Raw genomic sequence first — 21,475 nt, forward strand, 5'->3', positions numbered from 1 at the left:
GCCTCGCCCTGGAACCCCTGGGAGCCTCGCCCTGGAATCCTCACCCAGGAACCTCTGGGAGCCTCGCCCTGGAACCCCTGGGAGCCTCGCCCTGGAGCCCTTGGGAGCCTCGCCCTGGAACCCCTGGGAGCCTCGCCCTGGAACCCCTGAGAGCCTCACCCAGGAACCCCTGGGACCCTTGCCCTGGAACCCCTGGGGGCCTCGCCCTGGAACCCCTGGGAGCCTCGCCCTGGAACCCCTGGGAGCCTCGCCCTGGAACCCCTGGGAGCCTCGCCCTGGAACCCCATGGAGCCTCGCCCTGGAACCCCTGGGAGCCTCGCCCTGGAACCCCTGGGAGCCTCGCCCTGGAACCCCTAGGAGCCTCACCCTGGAACCCTTGGGAGCCTCACCCTGGAACCCCTGGGGGCCTCGCCCTGGAAGCCTCACCCTGGAACCCCTGTGAGCCTCACCCTGGAACCCCTGTGAGCCTCACCCTGGAACCCTTGGGCGCCTCACCCTGGAACCCCTGGGGGCCTCGCCCTGGAAGCCTCACCCTGGAACCCCTGTGAGCCTCACCCTGGAACCCCTGTGAGCCTCGCCCTGGAACCTCTGAGAACCTCACCCTGGAACCCCTGGGAGGCTCGCCCTAGAACCCCTGGGAGTCCCGCCCTGGAACCTCTGAGACCCTCGCCCTGGAACCCCTGAGAGCTTCACCCTGGAACCTCTGGGAGCCTCGCCCTGGAACCCCTGGGAGCCTCGCCCTGGAACCCCTGGGAGGCCCCTGTGGAACTCCTGAGTTCCATGGGACCTAGATTGGGAACACTTGCTCTGGAATCTTGTACTTTCATTTTTGCCACGAATCCTTCGAACAGAGAATAATAATACAAAATCACACACAAGCATCTCTTTTAATAAAATAAAGCCCTAATGTAAGACTATAAAATGAGGGCTGAGTTTCATCAGAACTACCTGGTCTAATTGTTCCCCTATCTTCTAACCCCACTTCACCCGACGATTACATTGCTCTTTCTCTTGTTATGCGGCATCATGGAGGATTGACTGTACTGTATAATTGTAGAAAGTGAGGTGAAGAGAAAGAAAGGTTTCCTTTAACTTTTGAAAAGTTTTGTTCTCACCTTGGTGAGGTTTGTTAGCATTGGGAACTGGAACATTCTACTTTTAGCACACAAGAGCAGCACCAAGCACTCCAGCTCAGATTCATCAGAGCCTTCCAGTGTGATATCTCCGAAGCAAAGCATCCCTGCAGCTTTGTTTAATAAGATTGTCAATTGGCGCAAAGCAATACACTGCACTATGTTGATAACTTGCTCAAGTATATTGAGACTAACCCAGACTCATTTCCGTTCTGATCTCTGCGGTTAGCAGAGTTAAAACTTTCATTCATTAGTCTGGCTGGATCCTAGTCTAAGCACCAGAAACAAAAGTCTAATTTTCCAGAGACACATTAAAGTAGAATTAGAATTTAACATGTGTATGAACATTCCCCTGTATATATTGAATACTGCCATCATTCCTTGATAAAGCTTACGAGTAACAGGCAAGTGGAGACGGAGAGCAAATTACAGCATCCAGAAAATCACAGCTCGACAATGCTACCAAAGTTGAAGGATAAATGTTCACCATGACACTGGGGAGAACGTCATGAGATCTTTTACATTCATCAGAGAGGGCAGACAGGGCCTCGGTTTATCATCTCAGCGAAAGGGAGCATACAGTGCAGCACTTCCTCAGTTTTGCACTGAAGTGTTAACCTTGGTCATCACAGAATCATAAAATCCCTATAGTGCAGAAGGAGGCCATTCGCCATCGAGTCTGCACCAACCCTCCGAAAGAGCCCCCTACCTAGGCCCACTCCCCCGCACCATCCCCGTAACCCCACCTAACCTGCACATTCCTGGACACTTATGGGCAATTGATCATGGCCAATCTACCTAACGTACACAACTATGAACTGTGGGAGGAAACTCCAACGTCGGAATTGAACTCGGGTCCCTGGAGCTGTGACAGCATTGCCTAACCACTGTGCCGCCAGGGTGAGACTTGAACCCACAGCCTTCAGACTCAGAGGTACCAGAACTACTCACCAAACTATGGCTAGCACAGGAAAGTCAGTCAACATTGTCAGTCCAAACTGTACTCAGAGGGACAAATCAGTGGGTCTGCAGGCATTTGAATAGGATTGCAATGTACAGTGAAGAGCAGGCCTATGGGGAACATGCAAAATAAAACTGCATCAAAGTCAAAGGCATTTTGTTCAAAGCATTTACGGAATTCGATCATGGCTGGTTCTGAAACTTTGGTATCGTCAGCCAGCCGATCATTTATTTCACAGGGTACTTTCTAAGGACTCATACTGTGTATGAATCTCAATAAGGTTGGCGAGTGTCCAGGATTGTCCCTGAGCTTTCAGGAATTAAAGATTAGTTTCCAGGACTGCGCTGCAAACATCCAGGATGAAAAAAATCTAAGGGGCATTAAAGAAGTTATGCTTCTTTGATTTTCTTTGAACACTTGCATTTACTTGTTACAATAGCTGGAGATAAAAGGCCATTTGACTGGGTGGAGCATTGGGAGGCAGGAAAACATGTGACAAAACCTCCAGGAGTATGACCAAATGGAGGCCGCAACCCAAGGCCTTGCCCACAGCCAACAGATATCTGTGCACATCTGATTTTTCCATACCTACTGGCTGCATGCAGAACATGCATCTCATAGTTAAAAATGAAAGCACAATCACAGGCCATTGGGATTTACAGACTTTTGCGACATCTAATTGAAAATATGAAAGCAGGTAGATAGTTTTCACCAGAGGGTGGCTATATGCAATAGTGTCAACTATAATTCTTCAGCAATATTATTCCACAGAATGTGAAACCATGCAACACAGGACTAATTACAACTCCACTGATAGAAGGAACGGACAATAGGCGAAGAATAAATGTGAAATTCTCTGCCCAGTGAAGCAGTTGAGGCTCCTTCATTAAATGTTTTCAAGATAAAGTTAGATAGTTTTTTGACGAATAAAGGAATATTATGGGCCAGGGTTTAGAGAACACCAAAGTATATCATGGAGTTTACCTGACCCACTTTTAATAGATTTTGGTTATGGGGAGCACAAGGGCCCACTTTACAGGTGTGATGCAACAGAGATTTAAAGTATTTTTAAAACCAAACAGTGTTTCTTCTATGAATCCAGTAAACATTTTTTAAACCCACAGTAAACATCTTACCAACTACCAACACTGATAACCCTCAAAAAAGATACAGTACTCTATAGGTAACCCTTAATAACTTTCCTAACAACGTCCATAAGCCAAAACACTTTTTAGCAAAGACAGTAGGTTTGAATTCTCTACAGAGAACAGTTATCACTTTTAAATGATCAAGTGATCTAAACACCTTGTTTAACATACAGAGAGAGAGACCAGTATACATCTGCTTGGTTTGAATGCAGCTCTCCAACTGAAAGTGAAATTAAAACACAGAGCCGAAAACAGCTTCCAGCTCAAAACAAAATTAAAAAGCAGAATCACATTCCAGCTCCACCCACACAATGACATCACTGCAGCCATTTGTTAAAACGCACTTTTCTTAAAGGGACTCTCACATGACAGGAATAAAGGGTTGGTGTTCGGGCCGGAAAGTGGAGCTGAGTCCACAAAAGATCAGCCATGATCTCATTGAATGGCGGAGCAGGCTCGAGGGGCCAGATGGCCTACTCCTGCTCCTAGTTCTTATGGTCTTATGAAACGATCCAAGCCATTAGTGTGCAGTTCTAATGCCTTCCCACACCACTGATTGGGTTTTTACAATCTTAACAGTTCTCTCAAAGGAAAGAAAGAATGAACAAACTTTAATTTATTTCAGAACTTTCACATCCTCAGGGTGTCTCAGTGCACTTCTGTTATGTATTGTAACCAATGCGCTTCTGTATAGTATGTCATGTGATACATGGTGACATCACCAGAGGCACTTGGGAGATTTCCCCCCTCTTTCACCTAGGACTGTAAGCTCGCAATAAAGTCTGTAATAAAGTCTGACAACTGGTTAAGCAACCTAGGTGGCAACCGGGTTAGCCTTTATCCCCACTGTGAAGTAAATGTAAAACCCCTCAAAACATAGCAGTAAAGACAAAGCTGGCCACGAGGATGGTTTTCCAATAAAAATAGCCAGAAGAAAAAACTCAGACCTGGACCTCGTCAAGGATCGATTTTCAGGACACCACTCCACCATTGAGTGAAGTGCAGTAAATCTGGCTATTGCAAATGGGTTTTTAGCCTTTTGTCAAGGGTGTTCATTAATTTTTAAATTAACAGGAAGCACTCTGGGCAGTTTCTTAATTTGCTTTTGTACTCGACTGCGACCCAGGAGCATTCGGAGAGTTTGGAGGTGGGAAATGAAACAAACGTTTCTTCAGCCAGTGCATCAATGGTAATAAACGTTTGATTAAAGCAATCAATGGGCTCAAAACCTTCTAGAAAATGAGCAAAGTAAAGTAATAAAGATGTTGGCTGTAAAAAAATGAGTTACTTATCGAAGCCGAGTCTTTTTGAGCTGGACATGGCAGGCTGCAGCATTAGATCCTCGATCTCAGTGATAGAGGCCTGAAAGCAACCGCTCAGAAAGGAAAAATAACGTGACAGTAATCAAGATTAAGCAGACTTACAGTTGAAATCTTTTGATTTTAAAACAAAAAAAATTGGGGAAAAAAATTCTTAAAGCCACAGTCCAATCAAGAAAATAACATTTTTAAAGAAACAGCAAAAGAAATAATACAAATTAAATTGAAAGAGAAAGACATCAAAGGGGAGGAAAAGGTAAAGAAAGTATTACAACCTAAGAACAGGTAACTGCAATGGCGGAAAAGGTTACGCCATGGAACCATTCGATGAGAATGCAGAAGCTTGGAGCACCTACGAAGACTGATCTCAATATTACCTTGTTGCAAACAGATACCAGATGAAATTAATGTAGCAACTTTCTTGAGTGTAATAGGGCGGAAAACCTTCACCCTGTTACAAAGTCTTGTTCATCCTACAAAGCTTCACCCTGTTACAAAGTCTTGTTCATCCTACAAAGCCTGGTATAAAAACTTAGGAGAAACTAATGAAGACCCTTGAAGAACACTTCTTGTCCAGAACCATTAAACGTAGCAGAGAGATTCAGTCTATGCAGTCAATGCAGTCTAGAAGAGTGAAAATATTCCATAATTTGTAGCTGTATTATGGAGACTAGCCAAGAATTGTGACTTCGATCGATTCTTGAGGACACTGCGAGACAGAGTTTTTTGCGGATTGAGAAATGAGACTTTCCAGAGATGATTGGTGACAAAAGCTCTCTAATACTCAAACTTGTTGAAATAGCAGTGTTTATAGAATTGGCAGCAAATGAACCTTCCCAAATGGGAGTTGCCATCTAAATAAACAAGATTCGTTCTGAGAAAAGAAGATCTCTCAACACGCAAGCATGCCATTGGTGCACCCAGGTGGGGCATTCTCCAAAGGAACGTTGGCATCGCAAAAACAAATGTCGTAATTATGGCAAGAAAGGTCACTTATCAAAGGTGTTCTGGACCAAGCAAAATCCTCACACATCAAAGATGGGTAAACGCAAGAAAGCATCCCAAATCCACTGTCTACAGTATCACCAAAGGCAAGGAACATTCTGAGGAAGACACAATGGGTGGGATTCTCCCAACGGGCGGCTAAGTGCCGACGCCGGAGTAAAAACGGGAGTGTTTTACTCCGGCATCGGCCCCCTTTCCGGGACACCATTCTGCGGCCCACAGGGGGCTAGGACGGCGCTGGAGCGGCCTCTGCCGCCCAAGCTGCCGATCCCGGCCTGAACCCGGCACCGCGGGGTCCGCGCAGGCGCAATTGGGCCGGTGCCAACTAGCACATGCGCAGTGGCCTTCTTCCCCGTGGCGGCCCCGATGCCAAATGGCGCAGTGCTACAGGATCCAGCGCGGTGGAAAGGAGGCCCGGAGGGCAGAGAGGCCGTACCGCCGATTGGTGGGCCGCGATCGCCGGCCAGGCCACTAAGGAGGCCCCCCCCCCCGGGGCTGCGTCGATTCTCCGACCCGGCGGGGTGTTGGAGAATTCCGCCCAATGTCTTTGGAGATCGAAGAACTAAAACCCGGTGCAAGATGCAACACGGATGATGTCTCCAGTCCCAGGTGGATCTTTCTGAGGGACTGCGGAGCACATCCCAGTCTCAGGTGGGCATTGCTGAGGCACTCTAGAGCATGTCACAGTCACGGAGGAGCACTGCCGAGGGCATCAACATCATGGTGCAGACATTGGGGAACCGCCAGATGACGGAGGTGCGGCTGGGGCTCAATTCAGCTGCTATCCGTCCCGAGGTGAACTCCAGGGCCATGGGGCACTGACCGGGGAAACCAGAGCCACCCTACGGAGTGGAGGCCTCCCCCCCCCCCAACGGAGACAACCCCCGGAACAGCGAGGCATGTGCCGCTCAGAATACAGGCAGGAATCAGACTATAGCATAGATTGAGGAGCAGCAGCACTCAGCTCTCAAGGGGTTATCATCACCCCGTCTTGGACACTGACCCGCTGACAATGCCGCCACAGTCCCGTCATCCCTGAAGTGGTGTTACGCAAAGCTTGGGAAGGTGGAACAGGGTGGTTGGGGAACAAGGGGCTGAGATTATGGACGCAGCCACATCCTATGAGAAGCGGCAGGGATGAGAGCTTCCCTGGCACTCCGGGTATGGCGTACCCACGCCACTGTCGCCTGTCCTCCATCCTCTGGCTGGCCCTGCGGGTACTCCCCGGGCTCGTCCTCCTGCCTGTCCTGGTCCGGCGCTGGTAGCCACAGTATTTATATGGCTTGTCCAGTTCAGTTTCCTGTCAAAGGTAACCCCCACGATAATGCCGTTCAATGACAAGGGGCAATGGTTCATTGCCTGACATTTGTGTAGCACGAATGTTACTTGTCACTTGTCAGCCCAAGCCTGGATATTGTCCAGGTCTTGCTGCATTTGGATAAGAACTGCTTCAGTATCTGAGGAGTCGCGCATGATGCTGAACATTGTGCAATCATCAGCAAACATTCCTACTTTTGACCTTATGTAGGAAGGAAGGTCACTGATGAAGCAGCTGAAGATGGTTGGGCCGAGGACATTGCCCTAGGTGTGCAGGAGCTGAAATGATTGACCTCCAACAACCAAAACCATCTTCTCTCAAGCTTGCTCTCTGTGTCCCTCCTTTGCATGACGACTGTCTTGTATGCCATGCAACAGAGATTTATGCTTGAATCAGCTAAACATTTATCCTATGTTAATTATTTATGCTGATTTGAAGTGTAGACACATCTGCTAGCTGAAAGCTTTCACTCTTTTCTCTTCTGCAGTACTTCATTGAAGAGTGAGCCCAAACTCTTGACATTGAGAGTCAACAGGTTGGTCGACATTGGATGTCATTTCAGGTGACACCAATCTTGCCTTAGCCTTTGGGCATGCAGTGTGTTGGCAGGGCATCACTGGAGCCCTGACAGGTATATTTTACCTTTATCCTCCAGAGGGACTCAGGCCTATAGTAGTGGATGTGTGCTGGCACACCAGAGGAGCTAAATTTGATAATTACAGGCCATTTAGCTTACTCTTGACATGTTTGAATAAGGATAGAATTACCACAGATTACATTACATAGAATTATATGGTATTTCTAGCTCAGAAACAGGCCAATCAGCCTAACTGTTAATGTCAGTGTTTATGCTCCACATGAGACTCTGCCAATCTCTCTTCCTCTCACCCCCAATAGCATCTTCATATGTTCCCTCCCCTTGATACAGTTATCTGACTTCCCCTTAAGGAATCAACTCTCTGCGGAAGTGAGTTCCACATTGCAAGCCCTCTCCGAGTCAATTGGATTCCTATTGCATTTATTGGTGCCTATCTTATTTTCATTGTCCTTAGTTCTGGTGTGCCCTGTGAAGCATCTCCATTCTGTCTACACCAGGGTTTCCCAAACCTTTAGAGCCACGGAGCCCTTAGTAACTTCCCAAGAGCATCAGGGAACCCCAAACATTCTCATAATCTCAACATCCTTTTTTTTTTGCTACAAAATAGGTACGAACACAGATATATAAAAACAAATCTTTTCTCGCTATATCTATGCATCAATTTGAAATTAGGCACACAGTCACAAATACATTCCCCAGCTATGTGGCCCCTTCACATTAACCCCTGGAAGTAGTACCCATTTTAGGAGTGACTAACCTGGTAATAATTAAAAAGTTCTCTTGTTAAAAAGAATACTTCTTACCTTTTGTCATTTTAATAGGAGGAGTGATGCTGCAAAGTTGATTCTCATATCGGACACGCGCATCTCTCATTCACTCACCTCTCTCTCTCTATCTCCCACATACACTCATCCCTCTCTCCCATACACACTCACCCCTCTCTCCCATGCACACTCTCAACACTCTCTCCCATACACACACCCCTCTCTCCCATACACACTCTCAACCCTCTCTCCCATACACACTCACCCCTCTGTCCCATACACACTCACCCCTCTGTCCCATACACATTCACCCATATACACTCACCCCTCTCTCCCATACACACTCACTCCTATCAAATTGTACCAAATTACACATATCTGTTTAGAAGTGTATTTGCTAATTAAATGCCCATTCTACAAGACATGCTATAATGTCTTCCTGTATTTTGTCATAGTCCTCCACAGAATTTAAGACATTCAGCAACTTTGCAGTCATTGGCTAATTTAGAAATTGGACTGTCGATTCCCCTAGGTCAAATTGTTTATGTACATGGTGAACATCAGTGGTCCCAATTCCAGTCCTTGTGGAATACCACTTCTCACCTTTTGCCAGCCCAAGTCACTATCTTGAACTCCCACTCTTTGTTTACTGTTTTGTAGCCAATTTGCTACCCATTCTGCTACGGGTCCTCTGACTCCTTTTGTTCTGACCTCAGTAATGAGTCCTCCATACAGTCCTTTAGCAAATGTAGTTAAAGATAAAGGGATGCCTCAGTGAACATTGTTTCAGAATGGCCAAATACAATTGACAAACCTCTCAGAACTCTTTGAAGAGGTAACAGGCCTAGGAGGTGTAGGACATTAAGTGAGCACAGGTACCATGTGGGCTGACTCATACTGTTTTAGGTCATGACATCCAATCATTACTTTAATGATTCATGGATTTTTACCAATTCACTCAAATTGTCATGAAGAAGCACTTTTAACAGTTTGAAAATGTGACTCTTGTCCTTTGATCTGAACCACTTGAGATTACAGCTTTACTTTTTTCATCTATTGCTTTGACCAATATCCAATGTCGAATGTCCTTCAGGGAAGGAAATCTTCCGACCTTACCCGGTCTGACTTATATGTTACTCCAGATCCACACAGCAAAGTGTTTGACTCTTTTTTAAAAAAAAAAATGTTTATTCTCCTCCTTTATCACATTTTCTCCCAAATTTACACCCAACAATAAACAAATATAATGTCAATCCCCATATCAATAACAACGATCCCATCCTCCCACCAAACATTAGCCCACATGTTAAATTAAACAAATGACAGAAAGGAATCAGGAATCACCCATAGTCACCATTAACACATACAATGCGGTTGACTCTTAACTGGCCCCCACTGAAGTAGCCTAGCACGCCACTCAGTTCCAGGGCAATTAGGTATGGGCAACAAATGGTGACCCAACCCAACGGCCACATACCAAGAATGAATTTTTTTTTAAAATGCAAAGCTCGGTTTCCTGCCCTTGGAACCACATCTCAGTACCTTCAGGAAAAGTAGCGTTGAAAGTGGAGAATAAAAAAACCTGGAAAAAATTTAGATGGCTTCTTTCTGTTTGCCGTTAAAGTGATTCATTTTTCAACTGACAATTTCTTCCCAACTATAAGTCTCCTGTGAAAGCTGTGCCTGAAGCTGAGATATATAATACCAAGGGCATTAATGCCCACTATAACCTCGGGTACATCCGGAAAGTAAATTGGGACAGTTTGGTCAGCCCCCGAGTCTTGGTTGGCTATGATTTGCTGTCTTTATTTTGCTGGAAGCACTTGAGTTGCACTGCAATGATTTTCTCTGACCCCAGATATCCAGACTGCCTAGTGGTGCTGCTGACAGTATAATATTGGCATATCACTTTCCCAGTTGTTGTTTCCTAGCTGCCAATGTTTATCTTATTTTCAGTCTGTTCAAAATTTATTTTTCATAATATTCTCCCTTCCTCTCCTGGAGTTTTATATCAGTACAGCTCAACTGGCATAGCTCTGCCAGAAATACTGACGCAACCCTAATCCACCCAACTACACCCATTCTGGTCAAGATCAAATAACACAGCATAGATCAGAGAACAGGCTCCTTGCAATGAACGGATCAACATAACCCAAGACAATGTATTCTATGGTTGGATACGCTGCTTTGGGTTATGGGTCTACAGGGAAAGGTCTGTTTCTTATTTTGTCCATGTTGTCACTTACCGGCCAGGAGAGAGGATTAAGAGCAGTCCTGAGGAATCACCCATGACTCAGGGGCAACATTCTGGCCCCTGAGGCAGAAGATTGTAGATTCAAGTTTCACTTGAACACATAATTAAGGCTGACACACCAGTGCAGCGGTGATAGAATGCTGCACTGTAGGATGTGCCATATTCCAGGTGAGATGTCAAACCGAAGCCCCGTCTGCCCTCTCAGCTGGACATTAAGAATCCTAAAGCACTATTTCAAAGAAGAGCATGGAATTTTCCTCATTCCCTGGCCAATACTCAGTCAGCACCAATAAACCAGGTTATCAGCTCATTATTACACTGCAGTTTGTGGGATCTTGCTGTGCACAAATCAGCTGCTGCATTTCCCACATTACAACAGTGACTGCTCTTCAGTCGTACTTCATTGGCTGAAAAGCTCTTGAGGACATCCTCAGGTTGAGAAAGCTTTATATAATTGCAAATTATTTTTTCCCTTTCACTCTTAAAACCAATCCAAATAATTTCAACGTTAAGCCATTGTCTCATTTAATCCTCTTTCATCCATGCACCCTGCCAGTCCCATTTTTCAAAATGCTGACTATTAAGGACATTCCAGGAGAAATCATTTTTCCAGCAAGTTTATTTCTTCCAATTTATTTTCCAGTATTATTTCATTTAACTTTATTTTTCCATAAAAAGCAAATAGAGCAGAAAATAGTTTTATACTTAAATGGCCTCCAGAGTCCCTCTGGTATGCAAGGTACATGTTTTCTTTCTTTCTTTATTCATGGGATGTGGACTTTGCTGCCATAACCAGTATTCATTGCCCATCTCTAATTGCCCTTAGAAGGTGACGGTGAATCCCTTTCTTGAACCACTGCAATCCATCTGTTGTTGGTATGCCTCCAGTGTTAAGAAACAAGTTCCACTATTATGACGTTATGAAAGAACTACAATATATTTCCAAGTCGGGAAGGTGTGTGAATTGGAAGGGAACTTCAAGATGGTGGCGTTTGCAAGCAGCTGCTGCCCTGGTCCTTCTGGGTGGTAGAGGTTATTGGAGTTGTCCAGGCAAGTGGAGAGTATTTTGTCACCAACCTGCCTTGTGCCTTGCAGATAGTGGGCAGGTTTTAGGGAGTCAGAAGGTGAATTACTAACCACAAAATACTCAGCCTCTGACCTATTGCTGCAGCCACAGTATTTATTTTGCTGACCCAGTCCAGTTTCTGGTCAATGGTGATTCCCAGGATACTGGTAATGGGGGAGATTCGGCATTGATAATGCTGCTGAATGTCAAGGAGGGGTGCTTTAGCTCTGGTTGGAGATGGTCACTGTCTGACACTTGTGTGGCACAGATGTTATTTGTCATTCATCAGCCTAAGCCTCAACTGGATATGCTTCATTCAATATCTTTCTGCAAATTTGTCCTCCTTTTTTGAGCAAACACACAAACTGAGTGCACAGCAAAAGATCCAGCTTATATTATCCAGTTACAATGCCCTGCACACTCTTTAGCCACCCTGACGCTTGCGATCTCGGAGGAAAGAGAAAAGCAGATAAAAATATAGGCCAATTCAAGAGAAAGAAAACTGGAATATTCCTCTCCAATCCCCTCAGGCGATCAAATTGAGTCTAGGTCACTATGGGGTGATCTCTCCGCAGCCATAAACAGCTCCAACTCTTGTTCAGCAGATCAGCTTTCACCGCATGAGTCAGAAACCTATTCCACTGGTCCACCAGTCCCCAGTTTACTGAGCATTTACACCGGCCAATCTGAAGCAGGTTTATTTGGAGGGTAGAATCCCAGGGCACTAGCTTCCCCAGTGGTCGGTGACATCAGGTGATTGGGCTGTTGGGGTTGGGAATGGGGGTTATTATAGCAAATTGGATCCTGTCCCCACCCAACATATACTTCCCAGTAGAGAGCACTGGATATCAAACAGGTAATTTATCCCCCAGCACCCATGACTGTTAGCCCCTACAGTTGCGCCAGTTAAGATCAGCAAATTGAGTGCAGACTCCAGCCTAAGTTTGGGACCATCCCAGTCTGTGGAACATTGGGCAGTAAAACGTCTACAGCAAGCCATCAAGGCACTCTGTCCCCAGTGCTTTTATTATCAATGCTTCATTCCCGCTTAGGTGTCACTGTGGTTTAGTGCAGGGATTTTCAAGTGTGGGTCACGGGCGGGTGTCGGGAGGGTCGCAGTGCAGTTGGTTGCGCCATGTCCGCAGTGGGCCTGATTGTGGGAGAAGCGCCCAATGACAGTCACCAGATTTTACATTGAGAATGGCGGCCGTTGCCGCCTTTTAAATGAAAATAAATGAGGCTGCATGGAATCTTCTGGAAGAAGCGTCAGCACAGAGCAGCATGTACACTTGTCAAGCACCTTGTACGTGCTTTTGGCTCCAAATCACGCAACAGAGTTGCTTCCATTTTCCAGCTGCTGGCAAGCGGACTGTGACGATGGATCGTTTTCTTACAAGTAAGAGACGGCCAGAGACTCAAATAGGCAGTGTACCTATTGGACAGGATCTTACAACAGAATCTGCTGGAGAGAGATGCTCAGAAGGGACCAGGGCAGGACAGAGCAGTGCTAGTGTTAGAGCCAAGAGCAAACATTTTGTGGTCGGCATGTTGGGGAGGGGAGCCAGATTGGAGGGGTTGCCGATTCGGTTAGTGGGGACTAGTTTTCGATACTTAGGGATCCAGGTGGCTGGGGTTTGGGGACGGCTCCAGAGGTTGAATTATATGAGCTTGGTGAGTAGAGTTAAGGCAGACCTACAGGGGTGGGATAGTCTCCAATTATCTTTAGCGGGTCAGGTCCAATCAGTTAAGATGAACATCTTGCCGAGATTTTTGTTATTATTTGTGTCGACTGCCGTTCCTGTCCAAGTTTTTTTCCCGAAGGGTCGAACAGCCCATCTCAGGCTTGGGGCAGCACAGTGGTTAGCACTGCTGCCTCACAGCTCCAGGGTCCCGGGTTCAATTCCGGCCTCGGGTGACTGTCTGTGTGGTGTTTGCACTTTGTCCCCACGTCTGCATGAGTTTCCTCCAGGTGCCCGGTTTCCTCCCACAGTCCAAAGATGTGCAGGTTAGGCCATGCTAAATTGCCCCTTAGTGTCCAAAAGGTGAGGTCGGGTTACGGGGATAGGGTGGAAGCCTGGGCTTCAGTAGGGAGCTCTTTCCAAGGGCCGGTGCAGGCTAATTGGGCCAAATGGCCTCCTTCTGCACCGTAAATTCAATGGTTTATTTGGGCGGGTAAAGTCCTGAGGATTCGGAGGGGTGTCATTCAGAGGGACAGAAGGCAAGGGGTCTTGCGCTGCCAAACATGCTATTTTATTAATGGGTAGCTAATGTAGAGAAGGTGTTTGGATGGTGCGGGGATCCGGGGGCTCTCTGTGTTCAGATGGAGTCTGGATCATGAAGAGGGACAAGCTTGGGGGAATTGGTAACAGCACCACTTCCATTGTTAAAAATATGGAGGCAATTCCACCAGCATTTTGAATTGGGCCAGCTTCAAGGCTGGCACCCATTGGCGCAGCACAGTAGCATTGTGGATAGCACAATTGCTTCACAGCTCCAGGGTCCCAGGTTCGATTCCGGCTTGGGTCACTGTCTGTGCGGAGTCTGCACATCCTCCCTGTGTGTGCGAGGGTTTCCTCCGGGTGCTCCGGTTTCCTCCCACAGTCCAAAGATGTGCAGGTTAGGTGGATTGGCCATGATAAATTGCCCTTAGTGTCCAAAATTGCCCTTAGTGTTGGGTGGGGTTGCTGGGTTATGGGGATAGGGTGGAGGTGTTGACCTTGGGTAGGGTGCTCTTTCCAAGAGCCGGTGCAGACTCGATGGGCTGAATGGCCTCCTTCTGCACTGTAAATTCTATGATCTAACCGCCTGTTTGAGCCGGCAAGGCTGGATGCCACATTTGGTGCATTGAAAAAGGAAGGGCTCGTGAGAGTAAGCAATCTATTCCTGGAAGGTCGGTTTACCAGCCTGGATAAAATTGAAGGACAAATTTGGGCTGTCCCGCTTGGACATGTTTAGATAACTCTAGGTACCGAGCTTTGTTAAGAGGATGTTCCCGGAGTTCCTAGTGGTGGCGCTGTTCAGGATCGGAGGGCTGTATGTCCTGCATGTATGAATGGATCGTCGGAGAAGAGTTGAGTTCTGTGGAAGGGGTAAAGGTTAAATGGGGAGGAACTGGGGCCAATACTGGAGGAGGAGGTATGGAGTGAGGCTTTACGGAGGGTGAACATCACATCATGTGCAAGACTGAGCCGGATCCAGCTGATCGAGCTGACTAAGGTGAGCATGAGTTGGGTTTTTGAGGGGGTGGAGGATAGGTGCGAGCGCTCTTTGAGGGGGTCCACGCAATACACACACGCATACTCTGGTCCTGTTCCAAGCTGGTGGGTTTTTGAGGTCCTTTTTTAGCATCATGTTGGCGATTCTAAATATTAAGATGGAGATCTGTCCTTTGGCAGCTGTACTTGGAGTTTCAGGTGTGCAGGAGCTGCAGGCGGGGACAGATGTTCTTGCCTTCACCTCGTTGGTGGCGTGCACCTTGCAGGGCTGAAGGTTGGCGACACCACTGAGCATGTCTGCGTGGCTAAGGGATTTGATGGAGTTTTTGCACCTTGGCAAGGTCAATTACACCGTGAGGAGTTTCATTGAAGGGTTCTACTGGAGATGGCGGCCGTTTATTTTGTATTTCAAAGAGTCGGTCACGGTTAGCTGTTAGAGGGGGATAAGGGGGGTGGGGCTGGTAAGTAGGGGGCTGTTCTTGTTTCTTGGATGAAGCATAGATTTTGGGGTGTTTGAGTCTGGTTAAGGATTATACTTTGTATTTTTTGTAATTTTGTAAAACATGTTAATAAAAACATTTTTTTTAAAGAGCTCTGTACAGAGCCCCACAGTCTCTGATTAACAGCCTACAAAGGAGAAACTTAACTCGGGAACAAAAGCAGTATAAAGATGATTTCTTGAGGTATGGCTTTGTCAATTGCACCAAGCAAATAAGGAGGCAAAGTCCTTGCATGTTATATGCAAAGAAGTACTGACAAATGAGAGGAGACGTTTCAGATTTGTGATGGGTGAAAAAGTCCTTTCGACGTCGAGACCCCAGAGTCTTGTTATTAACTTAGAGCTGACTCCAAATTAAAAGACCACAATACTGTATCTGATCTGTGATAACACATTCAAAATACACCAAAAACCCATGAGACTGTCAGCATTCTGGAGTAGCATCTCCCAGAAGTATCCAGTATAGAGTAAAACAAGCATCTTGTTGCTATTGCCCTTCACAACAACCTACAAGTGCGAGATTGGATTTTCCGTTTTGATAAAGGTGAAGACGGCACAAAGTAACTGGCTGAAGTCTGCACCTGATATGCGTATTGCCCTCTCCTCCTTTGAACCTGATTGGAGTGAGATCAGGGGGACCAAGCATGCTCCCCTTTCGCATTAAAGGTAGGTGAACGTATCTTGTGTCGCAGAGGCCGGCTGGCATGGGTTGCGAAAGCCGGAGGCCGGCGTGGGTCGCCAGGCCAGATGCCGTCATGGGTCGAGAAGGTCAGCCGGCGTGGCTCTCGAAGGTCGGCCGGCGAGGGTCTCAAAGGTCGGCCGACATGGGTTGCAAAGGTCAGCCAGTGTGGGTCGCGAAAGCTGGAGGCCGGCGTGGGTCGCCAATGCCGGAGTGGGTTGCGAAGGTCAGCCGGCGTGGCTCTTGAAGGCCGGCCGGTGAGAGTTGCAAAGGTCAGCTGGCATGAGTCGCAAAGGGCGGCCGGCATGGGTTGCGAACATCGTCCGGCATGGGTTGCAAACGTCGGCCGGCGTGAGTCGCGTAGGTCGGCCGGCATGGGTTGCAAAGGTAGGCCAGTTGATAAAAGTGGGTCCCAGGAAAACAAGTTTGAAAAACACTGGTTTAATGGTAGCACTCACTGCTAAATCAGGAAGTTCTATGTTCACAGACCACTCAATAGGTCTGAGCCTATAAACCCAGGATGAAACTCTAGCGCTGAGGAGGTGAACTGGTGGAGGTACCATCTTGGCATAACACATTAAACCAAAGCCCCACATTCGCTCGAAGGTTAATGTAAAAGATCCCATGACACTATTTTAATAAGAGCAGGGGAGGTTTTCCAGTGTCGTGGCCAATATTCTTCAACCAATGCTATTAAAAGACAGATTATCTGCTCACTAACACTAACTCTTCATGGCAACTTGCTGTACTCAAATTCACTGAAGCGTTTCCCATATTATAACACTGGCTACACTTGACTGAAATTGACTGATAAACACCTTGGGTTGTTCCAAGGTTATGAAAGGTGATAAATAAATACTAAATTGGATTTTTTTTAATTGATGAGATTATGAAAGCTACAAGGAGACAGCCTTACTCAATCGGTCTCAGGGAGCTGTCACACTAATTACAGGAAGAACTGTGGGAAGCATGGAGTGAACTCAGCAAGACAGAAATATGTTCATCCTGGAGAAAGGAAGAGTGTACCTAATGACCTTCACTGAAATGTGCAGAGAGAATCTAAATGAAAGGGTTAGGGAGAGATGCATTTGGTGTTCATTTCTGCTTCCAGCCTCTAATCACAGCGAGATGTGCCTTTGTGACCCACCTCCCTCATTATGGTTATCACATTAGCTAAAGGTTGGACTCTTGGTGACTCACCATGTGCAGGATCAGTATTCTCGCTGTCTGCAGTACATCAGAGGTGACAACCTGGATAAAAGAGGGGAGACAATGTTAGGATACACGCTGCAAATGATCAGTCTCAACTTTGTTTCCTACGTTCCCTCCATCTCTCCTGAAAATGCTGGCTAATATTGTGGTGCGGTTTCCCAGCTAACTTTTCCCCCCCAGAATTCCTGTAAATTGCCATTTCTTGTGCGAGACCGGGCCGCAAGTGTTACAAGAATCCACAGTGGCGGAGCATCACATTAAAGTTTGAACCGGTCCTCATTTGACATCTACAGAATGAAATGCTGGCAAGCTTCATTGTGATTAGTAGTGGGAACATGGGCTAATTTTTCAGGATAAGGAATTAGCAATTATATTTCAAATTGTTAACAAAGCACAGGCCGGTTAGACTAATTCAGTTCTGAGGAGGAGTGGACCAGTGTATCCCCTTACTCCCCGTCAGCATTTCGTAGGGACAGTTCCCTCCGGGATACACTGGTCCACTCCTCCATCACCCCCAACACCTCACCCTCTTCCCACAGCACCTTCCCATGCAATTGCAGAAGGTGTAACACCTGCGCCTTTACCTCCTCCCTGCTCACCATCCCAAGGCCTAAACACTCTTTTCAAATGAGGCAGCGCTTCATGTGAACCTCCTTCAATTTGGTTGGATTTGCTGCTCCCAATGCGGGCTACTCGACATTTGAGAGTCTAAGCGTTTGCAGAACACGTTCAGTCCATCTGTAAGCAGGACCCATACCTTCCTGTCGCTCTCCAGTTCAACTCACCGTCCTGCTCTCATGTCCACATGTCCGTCCTTGGCCTGCTGCAAAGTTCCAGTGAAGCCCAGCACAAACTGGAGGAACAGCACCTCATCTTCTGATGAGGTACATTAGAGCCTTCCGGACTTTGTGAATTTTCTCCCCCACCTTCACCCCATCTTTATTTCTATCAATTTATTTTTATTTCTTCCACTGATCTGTTTTTCCCTCACCATTGTTCCCCGCTTCCCCCCACTCTACTTGGGCCAACTATTCCAGTTGCCCTTTAACACAGTGCTCAACTTTGTTCTGCCATTAACACATTCTGATAGATACATATATACATAGAAAATAGGAGCAGGAGGAGGCCTTTTGGCCCTTCGAACCTGCTCCGCCATTCATCACGATCAAGGCTGATCATCCAACTCAATAGCCTAATCCTGTTTCTCCCCATGGCCTTTGATCCCATTCTCCCCAAGGGCTACATCCAGCCGCCTCTTGAATATATTCAATGTTTTAGCATCAACTACTTTCTGTGGTAATGAATTCCACAGGCTCACCACTCTTTGAGTGAAGAAATGTCTCCTTATCTCTGTCCGAAATGGTTTACCCTGAATCCTCAGGCTATGATCGGTTCTGGACACACACACCATTGGTAACATCTTCCCTGCATCTACCCTGTCCAGTCCGTTAAAATTTTATAAGTCTCTATCAGATCCCCCCTCATTCTTCTGAACTTCAGCGAGAACAATCCTAACCCCGTCAATCTCTCCTCATATGACAGTCCCACCATCCTGGAATCAGTCTGGTAAACCTTCGCTGCACTCCCTCGAGAGCAAGAACATCCTTCCTCAGAGAAGGAGACCAAAACTGCACACAATACTCCAGGTGTGGCCTCAGCAAGGCCCTGTATAATTGCAGCAACGCATCCCTGCTTCTATACTCAAATTCTCTCGCAATGAAGGCCAACATACCATTAGCCTTCTTTACCGCCTGCTGCACCTGCATGCTTACCTTCAGCGACTGGTGCACAAGGACACCCAGGTCCCACTGCACACTCCCCTCTCCCAATTTACAACCATTCAGGTAGTAATCTGCCTTCCTGTTTTTGCTTCCAAAGTGAATAACCACCACACTTATCCAAATTATATTGCATCTGCCATTGATTTGCACACTCGCCCAACCTGTCAAGATCATGCTGTAGGATTCCTACATCCTCGTCACAATTCACCCTCCCACCTAACTTGGTATCATCTGCAAATGTTGAGATGTTACATTTTGTTCTCTCATCCAAATCATTAATATATATTGTGAATAGCTGGGGTCCCAGCACCGATCCCTGTGGTACCCCACTAGTTACTGCCTGCCAATTTGAAAAGGACCCATTAATCCCTACTCAGTTTCTTCTCTGCCAACCAGTTTTCTATCTACCTCAATACATTTCCCCCAATACCATGCGCTTTAATTTTGCACAATATTTCTTTATGTGCCACCATCAGCACCCTTCTTAGCCTTAATCATTCCTTGTTCTCTGTCCTCGACGTCTTTGTCAATCTCCACCTATCGCTGGCCCCCTATCCAGACCCACCGCTCTACGCCCCCCACTACGATATAAATCTGATCCCATTTCCAGTTCTCTCCAGCTTTGACAAAGAGTCACCCAGACTCGAAACGTTAGCTCCCTTCTCTCTCCACAGATGCCGTCAGACCTGCTGAGATTGTCCAGAATTTTTGTTTTTCTGTTTCAGATTCCAGTATCCGCAGTAATTTGCTTTTAATAACAAACCAGCTGAGTTTCTAATGACAATCCAAAGATTCCATGATCGATTTTGCTGGTACCAGTTATTTATTTCCAGATTTCGGTTTCTTCAAATCAAATTCAAAAAATCAGATTTGAATTCAAGGGGCGGAATGAGCGTCCCGCGATTCTCCGGTCTAGGGACAATCGGTGCCAATCGCGCGAGCGCGGCCGACGCGGCGCCCGTCGGGGGCCATTGAAAGAGGTCCCCGCGACGATTCACCAAGTGCAGCTGGCCGAGGCCACCCTGGTGGAGGGCGGGGAGATCATTCACAGGGGGAGGGGGGGGGGGGGCCTCCAGGACGGCCAGGCTATCGATCAGTGGCCACCGATCCGCGGACGTGCGCGATCTGGGGGGGGGGGGCTATCTACTTGGTGCCAGTCCGCGGTGTGGGTCGGCCATGCCTCGTGGGGCGGCTGCCGCAGGCCGCCACCGTGCGCATGTGCGGACCCCTAACCGGAAGTGCAGGTCCCTGTATCGGAGCCCTGCAAGCCCCTGCAAATCGGAGAATCACTCTGGACTTACTCCAGGCAAGTCCAGAGTGATTCACACGCAATTTTCCGCAGGCGTGGGGACAAAGCCCCATTATTGGAGAATCCCGCCCCTGGTGTCTGGTAAATTCATCCGAACTTCTGATTGACAAATTGACCAACAACCATTGCAGTATCATCAATCAAATACAAAATTCTGCAGATGCTGGAAATTGAAAATAAAACCAGGAAATGTGTTAATGATTCAGGTTCAGTTCTGATGAAAGGTCATTGGCCTGAAAAGTTAATTCTGTTTCTCTAATACAACAGGACCTGCTGAATGTTCTCAGTATTTCCTGAATTTCCAGTTGTGCCTATCTTCTATTTAAGGCTCCAGCTTAAGACCCCCGAACAAGTAGAAACGTCCTCTTCATGTTGACACTGTCATACCCCTTCAGAATTTTAAAGGCCTTTGTTAGGCCATCTCTCAGACTCTTATTTGGACAAAAGAGCTCCTGCTGGTTCTAACCTCTCAGTACTTTTCTTGTAAATTTAGAGGACCAAATTATTTATTTTCCAATTAAGGAGCAATTTAGCGTGGCCAATCCACATAACCAGCACATCTTTCGGATTGAGGGGGTGGAACCTAAACAGACACGGGGAGAAAGTGCAAACTCCACACGGACAGTGACCCAGGGCCGGGATTCGAACCTGGGACCTCAGCACCGTATGCTCAGTGCTAACCACTGCGCCACCGTGCTGCCCTTTTAACCTCTCAGTTCTTGCATTATCCTTGCAAATCATTTTTGCACCTTCTCCAGTGCTTCTACATCCCATTGATGTTAAAAAGCAGGACATTGAGGAGGATCAGTCATGGAGACTGGAGATAATGGGTTTCCTGAAAAAGTGGAGTTCAATGCAAGACAGAACATCATGAATGGATTATGGAGGAGGAGGAGGTTTGGTTGGGAGTGAGTAGCGGCACGGTAGCTGTGGTTAGCACTGTTGCTTCACAGCGCCAGTGACCTGGGTTCAATACGTGGCTTGGGTCATTGTCTGTGCGGCGTCTGCATATTCTCCCCGTGTGTGCGTGGGTTTCCTCCGTGTGCTCCGGTTTCCTCACACAAGTCCCGAAAGACGTGAAAGCTAGGTGGATTGGCCATGCTAAATTTCCCTTTAGTGTCCAAAAAGGTTAGGTGGGGTTACTGGGTTATGGGGATAGGGTAGAGGTGTCGGCTTAAGTAGAGTGCTCTTTCCAAGGGCCAGTGCAGACTCGA

General features: G+C 47.0%; 1 protein-coding gene across 4 annotated transcripts in view; it reads right to left on the reverse strand.

Moving 5' to 3' along the window:
- Window positions 1-21,475, reverse strand: part of fcsk (fucose kinase) — a 497,568-nt gene that overhangs the window by 166,054 nt on the left and 310,039 nt on the right. For all 4 annotated transcript variants that reach the window (XM_072518609.1, XM_072518607.1, XM_072518610.1 and 1 more), the window contains one exon: window positions 17,160-17,210. In XM_072518609.1, the coding sequence (XP_072374710.1) occupies window positions 17,160-17,210 (51 nt within the window). The remainder of the gene's footprint in view (window positions 1-17,159; window positions 17,211-21,475) is intronic.

Source organism: Scyliorhinus torazame, chromosome 10 (genome assembly GCF_047496885.1).
Source record: "Scyliorhinus torazame isolate Kashiwa2021f chromosome 10, sScyTor2.1, whole genome shotgun sequence".
Classification (NCBI taxonomy): Eukaryota; Metazoa; Chordata; class Chondrichthyes; order Carcharhiniformes; family Scyliorhinidae; genus Scyliorhinus; species Scyliorhinus torazame.